The 20,119-nt window shown below is 42.6% G+C and overlaps 1 protein-coding gene across 1 annotated transcript; it reads right to left on the bottom strand.

Annotated features, from left to right (window-relative positions):
* Positions 1–5,228: 5,228 nt before the first annotated feature.
* Positions 5,229–19,857, bottom strand: ino80b (INO80 complex subunit B). Its single transcript, XM_060828803.1, has 5 exons — positions 19,779–19,857; positions 13,814–14,003; positions 12,952–13,058; positions 10,190–10,362; positions 5,229–8,728 (listed from the first exon to the last, which is right to left on the bottom strand). The coding sequence occupies exons 1-5, from the start codon at positions 19,816–19,818 to the stop codon at positions 8,270–8,272; spliced, it is 969 nt and encodes a 322-aa protein (XP_060684786.1). The 5' UTR covers positions 19,819–19,857; the 3' UTR covers positions 5,229–8,269.
* Positions 19,858–20,119: the final 262 nt, after the last annotated feature.

Genomic DNA, 20,119 nt, shown 5'->3' with positions numbered 1-20,119 from the left:
ACAGGCTGGGCTTGTTTGTACTGGGGTTTAGAAGAGTGAAACTTGACTCAAGTCATAGAGATGTACAGCATGGAAACAGACCTTTCGGTCCAACTCGTCCATGCCAATCAGAGATTCTAAACTAATCTAGTCCCATTTACCCATTTGGCCCATATCCCTCTAAACCCTATTTATATACCCATCAGATCCCTTTTAAATGTAGAATTGTACCACTACCTCTGGCAGTTCATTCCATAAACTCCAGTCTCTGTGTAAAACACTTTGTCTCTTTTAAATCTTTCCCCTTTCACCTTAAACCCATGTCCACTCATTTGGGTTTTTCCCTTACTTTCAGGAAAAGACTTTGACTATTCACCCTATCCATGTTCCCTGTGATTTTATAAACCTCTTAACTTCACCCCTCAGCCTCCGTTTCTCCAGGGAAAATAGCCCCAGCCTACTCAGCCTCTCCCTTTAGCTCAAACCCTCCAATTCTAGTAGCATCCTTGTAAATCTTTTCTGAATGCTTTCAAATTTAACAACATCTTTCCAATAGCAGAGAGACCAGAATTGAACGCAGTATTCCAAAAGTAGTCTAACCCATGTCCTGTACAGCTGCAACATGACCTCCCACCTCTTGCATGTATACGATCTTGAATAGTCACGACAAGGTGGACATGGAAAAGCAGTTTCTTGTTGTAGGTCAGCCCAGAACTTGGCACTGTTTAAAAAAAATTAGGTTTCCTCTTTTTGGGACAAATCAGAAGAGATGCTTTCCAGTGGCTGTGAGAATTTGGAACTCTGCCTCAAGACAGTACAAATAAATTAATCGGAATATTCCAGAGGTAGAGACAGAATTGTGTTAAAGCAGGGATTTGAAGGTATCGGGGTAGATGGGACTGTGGAATTCAAAACACAAAATTGGTCTTGGTCTTCGTGAATGACAGAGCAGATATGAGGGCTTGAAATTGTCTACTACTTTGTTCAAATGTTCTTATTCATTGCAACCCTATGAGCCCTTAGGAATCTGTTAGGGAGTGGCCACTGCAGTCCATGGGGATAGGTGGACACAAGGTTTTAGATTATGACCCAGTGACATTAAAGGGATAGTGATGTAATTCTAGTTCAGAATAATGTGCGGCTTGAAGACGAACTGCAGTTGGTGGTGTTCCCCTATATCTACTGCCTTTGTCTTTCTCGGTGACTTGAGATTGCAGATTTGGAGAATGCTGTCAAAGGTGCTTTGGTGAGCTGTTGCAGTGCATCTTTTACATAGTATACACTGCTGTTACTGTGCACTGGTGGTGGAGGGAATAATTGAAGGATGGTGGATGGTGTCCAGCTTGACTGTGATCGAACTGCACCCACCCAGGCAAGTAGAATGTGTTCTGTTGAACTCCTGACCCATGCCTTATGGATGATGAACAGGCACCTGAGAGAAAGGAGGTGAGTTATTTGCTGCAGCATTCCTTTGATCACCTCTTGTAGCCACTGTATTTGTATGGCTCATTCAGTTTTGATCAGTGGTCATCTCCCAGGATGTTGACATATTAAGAAATTCTAGTGATGCAATTGAATGTAGAGGGGAGATAGTTAGAGATGTGCATTTCTGAAAACAGAGTAAATGAATTGGTGGAAGGCATCCAGAACTGATTTATAGGTAATGATTCATCATTGGTAAATACAATATACTGACTATCAATGAATAGATCTAGTCACAGGCTGGCCATTGGAATGTTTTTAAAGATAGTGGTATCTTTTCATTTAATGGTTACTAAAGATGGACAACAGTGCATCCTCCTCAGGGTATGGCTGACATAATTGTCACACCAGATTCCATTGAGCCAATGTGGCAACTTGCACATTTCTAATGTTCAAAGAAGAAATGGGAACAGCTCACCTCCTTCGGTCTAGCCAAGGAATTGAAATTCCTCAGCCTTGAACGATTCCATTGTAAAGTCTTCAAAACCTACAGGTACAGTATTTCTGACGGTGATGTGCCCAGATTTAGATACATTATACACCAGTTTGTCACCAACTGGAATGTTGTAAGTTAGGATAACTTGCTGTTTTTACTCCATTCATTTACAAAGTCTGATGACTGTTCTCGATGTCTCCCAACTTTCCAAATTGGTAAGAGTTTCTATTTTACTGCTGAGACTTTGGTAAGGTTTCACTAATGCATCCAGGAAATTTAACAGTAAACCAGCCTGGTAATAACCTTCAGCAATTGAAGCTACCTTGTGTTGCCATAAACTCACTCTCCAATGTACTAACACAAAGATTTAGATTAGCTTACTTTAGAGTTTATAATATCAAGAAATTCAGCATTGATAAGTTCACAACTATATGACAAAAGCCAAATGGGAAAAAAAAATTGTAACTCTGAATCTTTGCCTGGGGTGGGGTGGGGGGGTTGCATTTCCTAATGCTCTTGGGTGGGGTGTAAACAAATGCTGCAGGCGAATGGGAACCTGAATTGTAGTTCCAGTGTAAAGAAGGTTGAGGGTTGTGAGAGGGCACCGGCAATCAGGGTGTTGGTTAGAAATGTGTGTACTTCAATGCCAGGAGCATCTGGAATAAGGTGGGTGAACTTGCAGCATGAGTTGGTACCTGGGATTTCAATATTGTGGCCATTTCAGAGACATGGCTTGAGGAGGGACAGGAATGTTGTTGCAGATTCCAGGATTTAGATGTTCAGTAAGAACAGAGAAGATGGTTTGGGGATGAAGCTCTTGTCAAGAGGAAGAAGGTGGTTTTTGTGAGAATGAGATATGAAGGCTCAGTTAGGGGCCTTGAGAGTTCTAAATTGGCCAGAAAAGATCTAAGAGGGCTAAGAAGTCCCAGGAGGGGACATGAGAAGTTGTTGGCGGATAGGATCAAGGAAAACCCTAAGGCCTTCCATGGGCATATCAGGAATAAAAGAATGACTAGAATAAGATCAGGGCCAATCAAAGATAGTAGTAGGAAGTTATGTGTGAAATCTGAGGACAGAGGGAAAATGCTTAATGAGTACTTTTCATCAGTATTCGCATTGGAAAAGGGCAATGTTAGTAAGAATACGGAAATGCAGACTACTAGATTAGATGGGAGTGTGGTTGACAAAGTGGAGGTTTTAGCATTTTTTTGGAAGATCTGAAAATAGATTAGACTCCTGGGCCTCTGATTTTCTGGAAAGCCAGGGAGGAGATTGCAGAGCCTTTGGCTTCGATTTTTGTTATCATTGTCAACAGGAGTAGTGCCAGAAGAGTGGAAGATAGCAAATGTCTGAAAACTTACAACCTAATAAATATTGTAACTATGATTGATGATATGAGTTCCTTTTTTTCCCCTAGACATGGATTTTAATATTTATTTATATAAACACTTTAATTGGACAATTTTCCGTAGTCATTTCAATGCAGCATATTCTGAAAATAAAGCATAAGAGAATTTGAACATTGGTTCTTGGTAGTTGAAGGCACAACAGTTAAAGGGGAAGGAAAGCAGAAGAGACCAGAGTCTTGGAAACAAAGAATGAGGTGGGCCTTAGGTAGTTACTAAGAATGGGAAAGTCTGCTCTGTAAAAAGCACAGCAGGTCAGGCAGCAAGAGAATTGATGTTTCAGGCATAACCTTTCCACTGGACTCTATGATTAGGAAGGCAATTGAACTATTTAGCACTTATTGCAAGGAAAATGGATTGAGTGTAGGGGAAATTTTACTGTAGCTCAACAGAGCCTTGGTGAGACTTGGGTACTGTGTACAGTTTAGCCTCCATATTTGAAGAAAGATCTAATTGGAAGCAGTTGGGAAAAGGTTTAACAAAAAAGGCTGGACAAGTGGAGCGTTAACCTGTTACTTAGAAGAATAAAGATTATTTAAAGCTCTTTATTTAAATATACAAAACCATGAGGTCATGGTGGATTCAGAGTCTTCTCTCTGGGGGGGGGGGGGGGGGGGGGAACTTCCCATGTGCCAATCCATTGCCAGAGAGCTAGTTAAAATCCTGGCAGACTTGGTTTAATTAGGTGATTTCAGAACCATAGAACAATCACAACCTTATCTGTAATGTAACTATGGTAAAATTGTCCACTTAAATATTTAAGCACAACTGGCTGTAGTATGGCTACATCCATTTCAGTTAGTTACAGGATTGTAAGGGTTACTGATAAGCATTACATGTCATGATGATCCCATGCATGTGACATTTTCCTTCTTCTGGCTGGTAGAGAGAGTTTGGAAGGTGCTGTTGAAGGAGTTGCTGCTGTCCAGCTTATAGATCATACTCACTGTTGTCACTCTGCATCAGTGATCAAGGAAAGGGGCTTTAAACCAGCCCACTAGATATTTCTTTCTGGATGGTGCTGGGCTGCTTGAATGTTGTAACCACATTCATCCAGACACAATGATCCATCATGGTCCTGACCTGTGCCTTGTACACAGACAGACTTCAAGTTACTTACCACAGCATTCCTGGACTCTGAACAGAGCTGAACTGGACAACAAATGTCATGGTTACATGAGCAGGTCAATGTTAGTCTGGTGATATTGACAGTTCTGGATTGAGTAAGTGATGCTATTGAGGGTTTGATTGTCTTAATGGGGATGATCTTTACCAGGCATAAATTAAATATCAGATCCTTAAATCATGGGCTATGGACAGTGTTGGCTAGGCTAGCACTTATTGCTCATTCTAGTTGCTTGAGAAAAAGTCCCAAGACTCCTTTAAAACCACCATCTTGGAGAGGTTATAGGTACCATTACTTAGTTGTACAAGTCTTGCTGAATATGGACATCACAGCTGCATAATTTAATGTATTCCAACTACTATCAAGAAATGCTGCAAGCAGTAGGTACAGCAAAAGCACTAGACCTGGCCACATTCTGGTGCACTCAAGAATTTACTGTGAACCAAGCCAAACTGTTTCAGTACAACATAGGTAATTATCCAAGGTCTGAACTTGTCCATGAAAAGCTGTACAGTTAACCTGCCAATTACCTGTTGTGGTTCTGTTCGCCGAGCACCCGAGCTACAAATCTTCTCCCAAACTTTGAACTGCCAATTACCTTCCAATCAGTAAAGGGGAAGGGGTTAACAAGCAGCACTTAATTTGCTCTCACCCAATTAGAGTTCCACTAGGACCATCCACCACCTGCCTACTTTGGTTTAAACATGATCTTTAATATTTGAGATACACCACCAGACCTCAGCCAATTTCTAATGAAGTGGATTTCATTTTTATTCAAATGAAGACATTCTCTAGGAAGTTCGAGAAAATTAAGCAACATGATATTTACAAAAGTGGTCTTAGCCACATCAGTTCTGGAATAAAAAGGTGAAGAAAACAAACTCAATCTACAAACTTAAGTGTACCTCCATTCACTATGAAGTACCAGTATACCAGTCATGGGATACTGATTCCACAACAACTGATCCATCATAATATTGGGGTATAGTTTAAGGCAGATGCCTCAAGAGCCAAACAAGGGAATGCTTGAGCCAGCTTCCATCCAACCTGTAAATTTTGCAGAAAAACAAAGGTGCATGCCCTCAGTTAGGGAGACTGCAATGGAGCACAAGCAGCTGAGAAAGTGTTTTTTGTACAACTTTCCTTTTTGAAATACCTGGTACACAAATTGCAAACAACTTCAATGACATCTTGTATTTAGTGTGCCTTTACAGTAAAACCACATGCAGCTTGGACATATTACTGCATCTGTTAAATAGAACTCATTGTCAAGGAAACTCCTGCTCAAAACTGATTTGGGAGTTTCCAGTTATTCTGTAGAATGAGACTACATTTAATCCACTGAATAAGGGACTTCCCACACCAAACTTTCACCCAGGCAACTGAGAAAATGCACCTCTTGAATTTTGTACATAGTTCACAACAGCTTTTAAACTGTTCAAATGAATGTCAAGGAACATCCAATAGATTCTCAACATTTTCTTGTTATCGGTTGGAATCTAATGTGAGCTAAAATAGATAATTGAGGAATTTATAGGTTTTAGCAGATACAAAGCTCAACCTACCCAATTTCTACAAAGCTACAAAATTGATAAGATAAAGTCTTCTGAACTTGACAACTAAATCATGTCAAAAGTCATACTGAAAATGCATTATGTTCTGTTCAGACCACATTTTCATTGTCTTCAATTCTGGATCCTGTAATAAAAAGGAGACATTTAAGCCAAAGAGGCTTATCAGTGGCAAATTGAACTCGTTGAGCTAAGTGAGGTGATGCACTTGGGCAGGACAAAATGGAAGGGAATGCGTAATGAATGGATGACCCAAGGAAGCACAGAGGGACTGAGATGTGTGCATCCACTTCGTTAAGGTAGCAGAACAGGTAAAGTAGTTTAGGCAGCTTATGGGATATGCCTTTGAGTCAACACATAGCATTTAAGTTCAATGAGGTGATGCACCACAGCTAGAATATGGAGTGCGGTTCTGAAATCCACATTGTAGGAGGGATGTGATTGCCCTGGAGGGTGCAGGGGAGATTTACCAGAATATTGCCTGGGCCAGAGAGATTTAGTTATAACAAAAGAGCAAAGAGACTGGGGTTGTTTTCTTTAGAGCAGAAGAAATGGAATGGCACGAATCAGATGTGTAGATGTGAAGGAACTTTTTCCTTGGTGGAGGGATTAATGACCAGGGCACAGATTTAAGGTAAGAGGCAGAAGGTTATTAAGGTGTTGAGAAAATAAAATTCATCTGGAGGATGATGCACAGTAAGGTTGTTAGAGGAAGAAGCCTTAGTAACTCTACGTAGTATTGCAATGTAAACTTGCAACCAAGGCTACAAACCAAGTGCTGGAAAATGTTATTTTTAACTGGCATAAACTTGATGACGCTAAAGGATTTAAAAAGACAACTAAGCTGATCCTGAGCAACAGTAAAGTAAAAGAATAAAAGAAACAAGCCTTACAAACTGAAAGCAGAAAATCTTGGAGATATGGACAGATGGGGGAAGTGTAGAAAAAGGTACCGAACATTTCAAAGTGAACTGCAAGTACAAAAAAGATAAATATGGAACCACAATCAATGTTAATTCAAAAATGATCAATGTGCAGAATGGCATTTGGCAAATTGGCTTTGGATTGTTTGAGAGACAGCTAATGGCATGATCTAGTGTCAGGCATGAACTGAGATTACTTGAGCGGTTTATCATCTTCAGCGGTAACCTGGTGATGATCTCATTAGCTTATAGAATTCACATATCTCAATACTTTTTCACCAAACCATACATTTAGATTTTATCAAATCTTACATAAAGCAGCCAACCTTTGCTGACCATTTCCTTCCACATTACAAATGCATAGGTGAGACAAAGTGTTTATAACCATCTCAGTATATTCAAACTTCCAGTTCTGATGAAAAGTCATTGACCTGAAATATCAGCTTCACTTCTTTCTCCACCAATGCTTCCTGATAGGTTAAGACTGTACAATAAATTTCAACAAATCTTTACACAAATGGACAGCCAATCTCACTAGGTTGATGTCCTTTCCCTGGTTGGAACTGGGGTGTTTTCTTGCCTTGTCTGAGATTTGGGAATTCTTGTATAGGTATCAAGTACATCTCCTAGTTGCATGGCTATAGGGTTTGCATGACCACTAAGGACAGTGGGAGTAATTGTTAGTGTGCAAAATTAAAGAACATTGAGTTAACAAATAATGTAGGATTAGGAAGGACTGTAGCTTGGAAACTGGCATTCAAAATCTTGAATTTGTATATAATCCACATTACTGGGATGGAAGTTTATTCTGTTCCCACTTAGAGTCCAATGAAACTGGAGAACAGTCAGTCTCAACCCACTTTTTAAGTCAACATTGCTCCTTATTGCACACAGTTAGTTATTCACAGGAAAGGAATGGAGAAACATCACATTCGTGAGGATGAAATGCACCACTGCACATGGAAAAGATTTTATATTGGAACCAATCATATTGTACTAGAGCCACACTGCCAATGTAATGAACTGAAGAGGAACACAGTTTCATTCCTTATTGAGTTGGCACCATTCTTTTCATTAATATTAAACTGCAGAATACAATCCATTAATCCTGCCACTTCAGTAACATAACAAATATCGTTCCAAAAGAAACAGCCATCAAATGAAGCTTGGTAGGTAATTCTTATTACAGAATTATCTTATTACCAATTAGTTCTCTATTGGTAACCAGAGATTGCTCCTGGTTAGTGCAGGAGTCCACGGTCAGAAGCCTTGAGTCAATGGGCTTTCTAGATACCCTTTCCCTTATTTCCTCCAGGAAATTATTAAAAACAAAAGCTTGCAGCCCATCAGGCCAAACCCTGGATCAACAAATTCTTTTTGTAGCACTCAAAGCTGCAGAGCGGTAACCCAGTTTTAGAACAAGAGTATCTCTTGAAGTTTGAACAGCCCTCAACCCCACAGGTTACAGGGAGGCGCACAGGCTGCAAGACAGATGGAAGGGGGACTGGACATCCATGTGGAAAGGAGACAGTAATTGCTTCAGCGTTGTTGGAATATCTAATCATAGGATAATGCATTCTTTTAGTTTTTCTCTCCCTCAGTGTTTTGACTTTGGCCTTGTTAGTCTTTGTCAGCCGTTCAATTGTTTGGTTTTTGTTGTCTTCTGCTTTCTTTGCAGCTTGCAGGCGCCTTTTTCGAGCACGCTCAGCTCGCTTTACCATCATCTCCTCAGTCATCTCCTTCGCTTTATAGCCCATGGGCAGCTCCAGGAGTGGTTGGCTTTGTTGTTTGTGTAGCAGGGCACGCTGCATAAACAAAAAGAAAATCTTTTGAAAAACTAGAGTCAACAGTTGAAGCATTTTTATGCAATGAGTCACCATCTGAGGTACACTTCCTAAAGGCAAGTTCAAAATAGATTCAGTAACTTCCAGGGACTGGACAAACGTTTGGAGAGCACTATGGGGTTGAGTATGTTAAATTGCCCCAAGGAGAATTCAAACTTCCTTCAAATAAAAAGGAATTATCAGGTTGTTGGAAATCTGATAAAAACAAATGCATTGGAAACACTTTTTTTTTTACTTGTGAGGGGAGCACCAGAGAATGTTTGAGTCAAATATGACTTCAGTGTTGAGGAACAGGTCATTTTTGACTCAAACATCAACTGTGTTTCACTCTCTCCAGATGCTGCCAGACCAGAGAGTATAATCCAGCACATCATTTTTATTTCAGCTTCTTTCCTCTTCCCACATAAATAGGTTAAAATATTCTTTGTACTCCAAGGCCAGTGTCCTTCTTAAAGTGTGGTCAGCAAAATTGGACCCTGCTTCAAGTTGGGCCAAAGCAGTGATTTACAAAAGTTTAAAGCTCCTTGCTTTTGTACTCTATGCATCTTCTATGCTATAACCGTTGAATCATCTGTTTTAACTGTATAACAATGTGCTTCAAAGTCAGCCTCCTTTTCATCCTATAACATTCAAATACTTGTGAATGTCTATCCTTTGAACTGTTAGTCTGTTGTCTTTTTTCTTTCTAAATGCACTTCAAACCTGCTGCAATATTTCATGTGTACACTTCACCAGACTGTCTACTTCCTCCTAAAGCTTGTCATTATCCTCATTGTTTTAAGTTTTGCACTTGGCACAGAAAACAATGCTTCATGCATCATATTCAGATTATTGATATTAAAACATGAGGTATTGTTAATACTGTTCACTCCCTCCAATCTGAAGGGTGACTATTCACTACTTTGTCCCTTAACCAATTTCTGTATCCACACTGCCACTGCCTCCAATGCTGTAGGCTTCAACTTTACTACCAAGTTAATGAAATGTTGACAGTTCATACATAGTTCAACTGCACTAAAGTAATTGACAGAATACAGAGAAGTTTAGTGAGTCAGTCAAATGTAATTTATATTTAACAAAGCCATTGTGGCTGCCACTTGTTAACAGATTTGAGACTCTGCAGTTCAAATTCTGGGTCATGAGGGCTGATTGAAACTGAACTATTATCACATTCATGAAAAGGAAGTTAAGCCATTAACCATCAAATCAAACATGCACATCTTGCAAGTTTTAAAGATAATATTGAGAGACAAAGGGCAAGATACCATCTGTGTGAAACAAACAGCTGAGCTGTGTAGATCAGCCAAAATTTGCAGAAATATCTAACTTGTGATAGATTTCTTAATTCCCTCAAATTGCTGGCCAATGTGTACATCATTGACATATTGTCATATCCCCTCCCAGATGTGGCCCAACACTCACCTGCCTTGCTGTCAGCAGTGATTCATCAATCTCCTTCTTTAATTCCCCATTATCATCCAACTCTCCTTTCTCCAAAGCATCCAGCCATCGCTGCTCCTCATCCTGTTCTGGCTCCTGAAGGCTTTCAGAATCCAGGTCTGGTAAAGGAGAGGGATCCAAGTTGCTCTCCTCATCTGTAAGTGTTACAAATAATTCTGATCAAACTCTACAATTTTACCTTTATTTATTCCAAGGTAACAATGGAAGTGGTGCATCAGGATTTTTTTTTTGGTTGATAAAAATCATCGTGTCTGTCTTTCTCTATCTCTGTAACAGAATGTGTTCTCACTGAGGCAAGGAGGCTAGAGAATGATCTCAGATCTGTTAACAATCTGAATGCTGATGTGTGATACAGCAACCATCAGCTACTGTAGAACCCTCCCCCCCCCTCCTCCTCATGAACAGGAGGCAAACTGAGGGATAAAAACCACATATGGGCAATAAGTAATGGGTCTAAATAAAGGTAAGAAATGGGCACAGGCTTGGTGGGTCAAAGGGACTGCACCTGTGCTGTTTGTTGTTTTTTTATTTAAAAAATACAATGTATGAACTGGACAAATCAATTCAGATTCTTCACAAACCTTCAACAAATTTATCTTATACAGCAAATGGTTAGAATGGAATATACTGAGATTCAATGGTGGTCTTAAGAATGAGACCAGAAGAGAAGCAGTTTGTAGAGCTACAGGGAAAAGGCAGGGTAATGAGACTAGTTTTATTGGCTTGAGAGTTGCCATGAATGCAACAGGCTGAAGAGTCACAACAAAAGGAGCACAAAAGGACCCTGTTCTATTATTGTATTAAATCTCCAACTTGCAAAGTTAATTTTGACAAAAACAAAAAAAGAAATGCAAGTTTGCAGTGAGCATCCCTATTGAAATAATATGCACATCATGAAATTGTTGCTTCTATGCCATTAATGCAAATTAAACTTACTCTGGGTGAGTAGCTAGTAATTAATGGCATTTATGACCCTGGCAAGACACTCAATCTAAGAGCATCAGAAAGAGAATAGCACATTTGTGAAGATTTGTAGCTCATTTGTGGTTCAGATTTAAGTTTGCTTGCTGAACTGGAAGATTTGTTCTCAGACGTTTTGTCATCATGCTAGGTTACATCAGGGAGCCTCCACTGAAGCGCTGGTGGTTCTGGCCTGTTTTCTATTTCTGTATCTTGGTCTGTTGTGATGGATTTTTAATCACTTCTGGTTCTTTTTCTGAAAGGTTGGTAAATGGGGTCAAAATCAACGTGCTTGATGGAGTTCCAGTTTGAATGCCAAATGGTAATGTTACCCAGCATGGTAACAAAACATCCGAGAACAAATCTTTCAGCTCAGCGAGCAAACTTACAACCAGAGAATAGCAAAGTTGTGAAGTCTCACTCAAGATAATAAAACTTGGTTTTTTTTAAAAAAATGCTTCCCTGTCCTGATAGCATTTTCTGCTAGTCTTGTCATTTACACTCTGCTCCTGTTGAAAATTGGTCATTTCCAGAATGGAATGCTGTTTCAATTCTCAGAAAACCTAATGAGCTAATTTATTTCAGCAAGTAATTTTAACAGACTTAATTTGGAACATGGCACAGAGCAAACAAAGCAGAATGGCATTTAGCTAACAATTAAATGGACCTCTCAAACTTTAAATTTAATGTTGATCTCACACTTTGTTACAGCTGTAAGAGAAGATGCACATTGTAATCCTCATACTGTTCTAGTACCCCAACACACTTTGTATGGCATGATCCACCCATAATGCATGTAAAACAAAATTCTTCACTGGACCTAGATACATGACAATAATAAAATCAAATCAAAAAATTCAGTTAAGTGTGACATGCACTGATGGGATGAATAAGGAAATCATATATACCTTGGAAAAGTCAAAATGAGATGTGGATTCATTGGTATTTAGGAGTACAGACTCAAACCCTATAAAAAGTAGTTGATATCTTAAAAATATCAAATTATTAACAAAATAGTAAAGATCATTAAGCCAACAGAATTTATAAACAGACAAGATACATTAAAGTTATATAACCTTGGTGAGGCCACATTTAAAACAGTGCTCAATTTTGATTGATTTTCTTTCCCATTTTTCTCTAAAGGGAAGTAGTATTTCTTGAATAAACTCACAACGAGCAGCCTACGGTTTAAGAACCAACTACTGCTGACTCAAGGTTTCTTTGCAGCTCAAGAAAATCCTGATGAATTCAGCCTTTTAAAAAAGAAAGGCAAAAAAATACTCCTACACTAAATCTGACCAACTAATAGAATGTACCACACAGAGCTGTTGACCTAATGGTAATATTACTGGACTATTAATCTAGAGACCCAGGTAATGTTCAAGGGACCGATGAATTCCACCATGGCGGAGGGTGAAGTTTGAATTGAATAACAATCTGGAATTAAGGATATAGTGGTGACATTGAAACAGTTGGCAATGGTCAGGAAATACAATCTGGTTCACTGATGTACTTTAGGGAAGGAAACTGCCATCCTTACCTGATCTGGCCTATATGTGACTCCAGACCCACAGCAATGTGCTTGACTCTTAAATATCTTCTAGGCAATTGGGGATGGGTAATAAATGCTGGCTTAGCCAGTAACACCCATATCCCATGAATAAACATGAAAAGAAAACAAGGCTGGTGGAGGTTGTAGGAATGTCCAGATTAAAATACATGCCTTGACACCTTTTCAGATCATTACAATGCACAGCACTTACCAAGCCAAGCCCGATACTGATCCAATGGCACTTCATCTGGTTCATCATCAACCATCAAAGGAGAGGGAGATTGCTTCAGCTCAGAAGCCAAAGAAAAGTGGGGCACACTGTTACATAAAAAATAAATTATGGATTACATGTACAATGGAGGTCAAATTGAACACTGCTTATTTCAAACAAAAACCTAGTCAGTCCCTTCATTTCTTGGTCAATAAGGTCACCTGTGGTATCTATAATCAATTAGTATATTTACTAACCAACAGAAAACAGGATACTGCATAACTAATCTATTCTAACATAATGGTACATTCTTTGCTACCTTAGCCCATGCAATAATTGGACAATTGTTTCAGAGTGGCATCCTACAGTAAATTCTTTGAATTCTTGCACTTTGTTAACTGTATCCTGAGAAACAATTAAGCAAAGGCAAGGCCACATTCCTTATCCTTTGCCAACTGCTCTTATTTTTGAATTGCCATAGCCTTCATTTTATTAAGAGTTATTTTAAATGAGTCCGTGAATAAGGTTGACCAGACAGGGGCGGCACCAGTTTAATCTAAGTCTGCAATTTTGTATCGCAGCCCACAAATTGAATTCAATTTCTGTGGAAAGGAATGCAACTCCTGACGATTGGGCTGCTTGTCCATACCATAGCCACTGTCCTACCATGGAGTTTTTGACCTCAAATTTTACAGAGAGCCTCAAATAGGAAAATTGTCAATTTCTCAGTGAAGACAAACTGTTTTCCTTTAAAATGACTCCTTAAAAAATATAGGAGCATTCCTTAATAGGGCATCAAGGGATCAAAATGAGTTAGCTATAAAAAGGCAATATGAAGTACGATGATGAAGGTATAGGTTACCTCTTTGTGCCCATGGTTTGACCGCCCAGTTTGATTTTAAGTTTTAGCTGGGGTTTTCCAGTACCAGAGTCAGATTCCAGAGTCTCAGAGGAAAAGCCAAGTCCCACATCCGCTTGGTGGTGCTTCTTCTTGTGTTTCTTGTGCTTCTTGTGTTTCTTCTTGTGAGCACTGTGGCCACCAGCTTCGTCCTCTGTGGAACAGCAAAGGATACCAGGTCAAATGGTGCCAAGGCAGCAGTGACCTATCTCTTACCAAAACTACCTGCCACTCAAACCAATACAAACTGCCCAAGAGGAAACAAGACTGAATGTCAAATCAATTGTGCATCTTGTATGGCAAACACTCAACCTTAAACAAAATGCTCTCGCTGTGAAATTGGTGTACACGGTGGCACAGTGGTTAGCACTGCTGCCTCACAGCGCCAGGGACCTGGGTTCAATTCCCGCCTCAGGCGACTGACTGTGTGGAGTTTGCACGTTCTCCCCGTGTCTGCGTGGGTTTCCTCCGGGTGCTCCGGTTTCCTCCCACAGTCCAAAGATGTGCGGGTCAGGTGAATTGGCCATGCTAAATTGCCCGTAGTGTTAGGTAAGGGGTATATGTAGGGGTATGGGTGGGTTGTCGCTTCGGCGGGTCGGTGTGGACTTGTTGAGCCGAAAGGGCCTGTTTCCACACTAAGTAATCTAAAAAAAAACTTGCTGTGCCTTCATGCACAGATTCATTATTCTGAGGATGTATTGGTACAATTGGTACCATTATGCTTTCACACTCATTTCTCATTGCTCGTTGTAGAAACAACAGATCTATAAATCATACCTTGGTTTTATAGAGTTGAAAATATCCTCCAGACTGGGATGACCAGCTGTAGTGCTGACTGTTCTGCAGATGTCACATGCCCATTACACTTTACTGATACTTGAATAGACAATAGGTGCAGGAGTAGGCCATTCTGCCCTTCGAGCCAGCACCAGTCATTACGATCATGGCTGATAATGTGTTGCTGGAAAAGCACAGCAGGTCAGGCAGCATCTAAGGAACAAGCTGCCTGACCTGCTGCACTTTTCCAGCAACACATTTTCAGCTCTGATCTCCAGCATCTGCAGACCTCACTTTCTCCTCCATGGCTAATCATCCTCAATCAGTATCTGGTTCCTGCCTTATCCCCATTACCCTTGATTCCACTATCCTCAAGAGCTCTATCCAACTCTTTCTTGAAAGTATCCAGAGACTTGACCTCTACAGCCTTCTGGGGCAGAGCATTCCCCACACAGCCACCACTCTCTGGGCAAAGAAGTTTCTCCTCAACTCTGTTCTAAGTGGCCTACCTTTATTTTTAAAACTGTGTCCCCTGGTTCGGAACGCACCCATCAGCGGAAACATGCTTCCTGCCTCCAGAGTGTCCAATCCTTTCATAATCTTAAATGTCTCAAATCAGATCCCCTCTCAGCCTTCTAAACAAACATACACAAGCCCAGTCACTCCAATCTTTCAGTGTAAGATAGTCCCGCCATTCTGGGAATTGACCTAGTGAACCTTCACTGCACTCCCTCAATAGCCAGAATGTCTTTCCTCAAATTTGGAGACCAAAACTGCACAAAATATTCCAGGTGCGGTCTCACCAGGGCCCTGTACAGCTGTAGAAGGACCTCTTTGCTTCTATACTCAATTCCTCTTGATATTAAGGCCAGCATGCTATTAGCTTTCTTCACTGCCTGCTGTACCTGCATGCTTGTTTTCATTGACTCATGTACAAGAACACCTAGATCTCATTGTACTGCCCCTTTTCCAGTAAGGTAGCAATCTGCCTTCCTGTTCTTGCCACCAAAGTGGATAACCATACATTTATCCACATTAAACTGCATCTGCCATGCATCCGTCCACTCACCTAGCCTGTCCAGGTCACCCTGTATTCTCCTAACATCTTCCTCACATTTCACACTGCCACACAGCTTTGTCTCATCAGCAAATTTGCTAATATTACTTTTAATACCTTCATCTATATCATTAATGTATTTAGTAAAAAGCTGCGGTCCCAGCACTGACCTCTGTGGCACACCACTGGTCACTGCCTGCCATTCAGAAATAAAGCCGTTTGTCACTACTGTGTTTCTTGTCAGCCAACCAATTTTCAATCCATGTCAGTATTTTGCCCCTAATACCATGTGCCCTAATTTTGCTCACTAACCTCCTATGTGGAACTTTATCAAAGGCTTTCTGAAAGTCCAGGTAAACCACATCCACTGGATCTCCCTTGTCCATCTTCAGAGTTACATCTTCAAACAATTTCAGAAGATTAGTCAAGCAGGATTCCCCTTCATAAATCCATGCTGACTCTGACCTATCCTGTTACTGTTATCCAGATGTGTCATAATTTCATCCTTTATAATTGACTGCAGCATTTTCCCCCCACCACTGAAGTCAGACTAACTGGTCTGTAATTGTTTTCTCTCTCCCTCCTTTAAGAAGTGGGACAACATTAGCCACTCCCAATCCCCAGGAACAGATCCTGAATCTATAGAACATTGGAAAATGATCACCAATGCATCCATGATTTCTAAAGTCACCTCCTTCAGTACCTCGGATTTAGACCATCAGGTCCCGGGGACTTATCAGCCTTCAGAACTAACAGTCTCTCCAACACCGTTTCTTGCCACTTGCTTCATTAAATCCTGAAAATGAATTCTGTTAAATGGCTTTGAGATGGCACAGTGGCTCAGTGGCTAGGACAGCTGCCTCACAGCGCCAGGGACCCGGGTTCAATTTCAGCCTTGGCTACAGTCCGTGTGGAGGTTGCACATTCTCCCCATGCCTGTGTGGGTTCCCTTTGAATGCTCCGGTTTCCTCCATGGTGCAAAGATGTGTGGGCTAGGTGGAATAGACATGGGAAATGCAGGGCTACAGAGACGAGTCTGGGTGAGAAGGCCTTTGGAGAGTTGGTGTGGACTTGTTGGGCCAAATGGCCTGTTCCCATACAAGGGATTCTATGAATCAAGCATTTCCAATAGTTAAGCATTCAAGCCATACAAACAGAAGGGTCTTGGGTTTAATCAGTGATTAGTGTTCAGTTAGATGCTCTCAGAATACAAGCCAAAACGTTTGAATTGGTCTCATTTGTGAGCAGATTGATTGTGGCTGCGTGAGGTGGAGGGGGTGCAACTACAATTGCAAGAAAAATTGTATTGCTAGTTTAGGGTCTTTTTTAGATGATTTCACTAGTACATTGGTGCAAGTTACTCCCACAAGTAGTTTCAACATCTTCTGTTTAACAGGACATCTGTACTGCCCAAAACTAACCACTCAGTATAAACCAAGCATTAACAACGGTTATGTCAGATCTGAAGCAGCCACCTGCAGCTTTCGCATAAACAATTCGTCATTTGCTTTTTCGAACAAGGGAGAAACACTTGCTAAACTGAGGCCAGCTGCAAGTTGCTTCCTTACTTTCCACACGAAGAACCATAAGAATTATTTAATTCAACCAATATTAAACAATGAGTATACTGCACTCCCCAACATTACAGGGTCATCTTACTTGAAGCAAAATACTCCCCAGAATGCGCTTGGCTGCATTCTAGTTCGGAGCCAGGCAGAATCATAGACTTTTAGCTTTCTTTTTGGAAAGGTGACCAAGTATATCAGTTTATTCCTAAGTCTAACAACCAAAGATGAGCAACTTCCCAACATAACAGACACCTGATGTTTATCAATACAAAACAAACATTTGATCATTCTCTCTCCTTTCAACACTTGATCCCATTGCACCTTTCTGTCCCAACCAGTCAACTCAGACACATCCAAAAGATTCCACTGCTAAATTTCTCTCCTGCTCCTTATCTGTAGGGTGTCTGATGCCAAATTCATTTACAGAGTAATGACAATTTGGTCTTTTAACCCAGACCTCTTTAGAGTACCTCCTTTCTACACACACCTCTTTGCACCCTCTCCAAAGCCTCCATATTTTCCCAATAATGTACTGACCAGAACTGCCCACAAAACTGAAAATGTGGCCTAAAGTTTTATCCAGCTGCAATATGACTTAGTAACTTTTATACTCAATTCCCCAATCGATGAAGGCCAACATGCCATGTGTCTTCTAAATCTCCTTATCCACTTGTTTCAGGTGCTATGGACTTGAACCCCAAGATCACTGTATATCAACACTCCTAAGGGTTCTGCCATTTACTATATGTATTCCTCTTGCATTTGACCTCCCAAAATGCATCACCTTGTCCAAATTACACTCAGACTGTCATTTTCTGCCCGTCTTTCCAACAGATCAATATCCTGCTGTACCTTTGTTACCTTTCCTCACTATCATATCCACCAATTTTCACATCAACCTACTGCATTTACAGCCTTATTTCTACAAGTTACAAATGCAACTCCAGTCGGGGGGGGGGGGGGAAAGAGGAAAGGGAAGGGGGGGAGGGGGGAGGAAAGGGAAGGGGGGAGGAAAGGGAAGGGGGGAGGAAAGGGAAGGGGGGGAGGAAAGGGAAGGGGGGAGGAAAGGGGGGGAGGGGGGGAGGAAAGGGAAGGGGGGGGAGGAAAGGGAAGGGGGGGAGGAAAGGGGGGGGAGGGGGGGAGGAAAGGGGGGGGAAGGGGGGGGAGGAAAGGGAAGGGGGGGGAGGAAAGGGAAGGGGGGGGAGGAAAGGGAAGGGGGGGGAGGAAAGGGAAGGGGGGGGAGGAAAGGGAAGGGGGGGGAGGAAAGGGAAGGGGGGGGAGGAAAGGGAAGGGGGGGGAGGAAAGGGAAGGGGGGGGAGGAAAGGGAAGGGGGGGGAGGAAAGGGAAGGGGGGGGAGGAAAGGGAAGGGGGGGGAGGAAAGGGAAGGGGGGGGAGGAAAGGGAAGGGGGGGGAGGAAAGGGAAGGGGGGGGAGGAAAGGGAAGGGGGGGGAGGAAAGGGAAGGGGGGGGAGGAAAGGGAAGGGGGGGGAGGAAAGGGAAGGGGGGGGAGGAAAGGGAAGGGGGGGGAGGAAAGGGAAGGGGGGGGAGGAAAGGGAAGGGGGGGGAGGAAAGGGAAGGGGGGGGAGGAAAGGGAAGGGGGGGGAGGAAAGGGAAGGGGGGGGAGGAAAGGGAAGGGGGGGGAGGAAAGGGAAGGGGGGGGAGGAAAGGGAAGGGGGGGGAGGAAAGGGAAGGGGGGGGAGGAAAGGGAAGGGGGGGGAGGAAAGGGAAGGGGGGGGAGGAAAGGGAAGGGGGGGGAGGAAAGGGAAGGGGGGGGAGGAAAGGGAAGGGGGGGGAGGAAAGGGAAGGGGGGGGAGGAAAGGGAAGGGGGGGGAGGAAAGGGAAGGGGGGGGAGGAAAGGGAAGGGGGGGGAGGAAAGGGAAGGGGGGGGAGGAAAGGGAAGGGGGGGGAGGAAAGGGAAGGGGGGGAGGAAAGGGAAGGGGGGGGGAGGAAAGGGAAGGGGGGGAGGAAAGGGAAGGGGGGGGAGGAAAGGGAAGGGGGGGAGGAAAGGGAAGGGGGGGGAGGAAAGGGAAGGGGGGGAGGAAAGGGAAGGGGGGGGAGGAAAGGGAAGGGGGGGGAGGAAAGGGAAGGGGGGGGAGGAAAGGGAAGGGGGGGGAGGAAAGGGAAGGGGGGGGAGGAAAGGGAAGGGGGGGGAGGAAAGGGAAGGGGGGGGGGAGGGGGGGGGAGGAAAGGGAAGGGGGGGGGAGGGGGGAGGAGGAATGAGGAATGACAGAGAGAGAGGCTGAGGTTGGGGGATGAAAGGAGACACTTGGGGAGGGAGAGTGAGGAGCGAACACAGCAGCGACCCGGGCGGGTAAAGGCAAAACAATAATGACACTTTTTTTTAATAAAAAGAGGGATTAAAGGTAATTAAAAGCACCCTCCGCTGTCACTCAGTGTTGGCCGTTTGTTTTGTTTTTCCGTGTTTAGTGACAGGGCCCCGGGGGATTAAAGTTGGCGGTTCTCCCTCCGGGGACCCAGGTCCTGGGCTCTGACCCCTCACACACCAATGACAGAGTTTCAGCTCTTACCCAAACCTCTGTCCACCGCCGACTCTTTCTTCTTTCCCATCTTCACCCGCCGTTTTAAAGCCTCACTTTGATTGAAACCCGGGGGGGGGGGGGGGGGAGCAGAAATTCAGAAGTCCCTTCCGGTGCAAACACCGGAAACAGCCGGACCGCAGCCCGGCCATTGAGTAAAGTTCCGCTTCTCCTGTCAGGGTTCACTCAGAGTCTACCCCTCAAAATGCTCCAGAAAATAACCCAGAAGAAAGAGCAGCACATCTGGGTAATTTATGAAATACACAATTCTGTTAATCAGGGAAAATATACTCTTCTCTCTCTAATTATGATTCTGAAAGAGCAATTCTGGT

Source organism: Hemiscyllium ocellatum, chromosome 1, assembly GCF_020745735.1.
Source record: "Hemiscyllium ocellatum isolate sHemOce1 chromosome 1, sHemOce1.pat.X.cur, whole genome shotgun sequence".
Taxonomy (NCBI): domain Eukaryota; kingdom Metazoa; phylum Chordata; class Chondrichthyes; order Orectolobiformes; family Hemiscylliidae; genus Hemiscyllium; species Hemiscyllium ocellatum.
The sequence above is the reverse complement of the archived record's forward strand: the minus strand, read 5'-3'. Positions and strand labels throughout refer to the sequence as shown.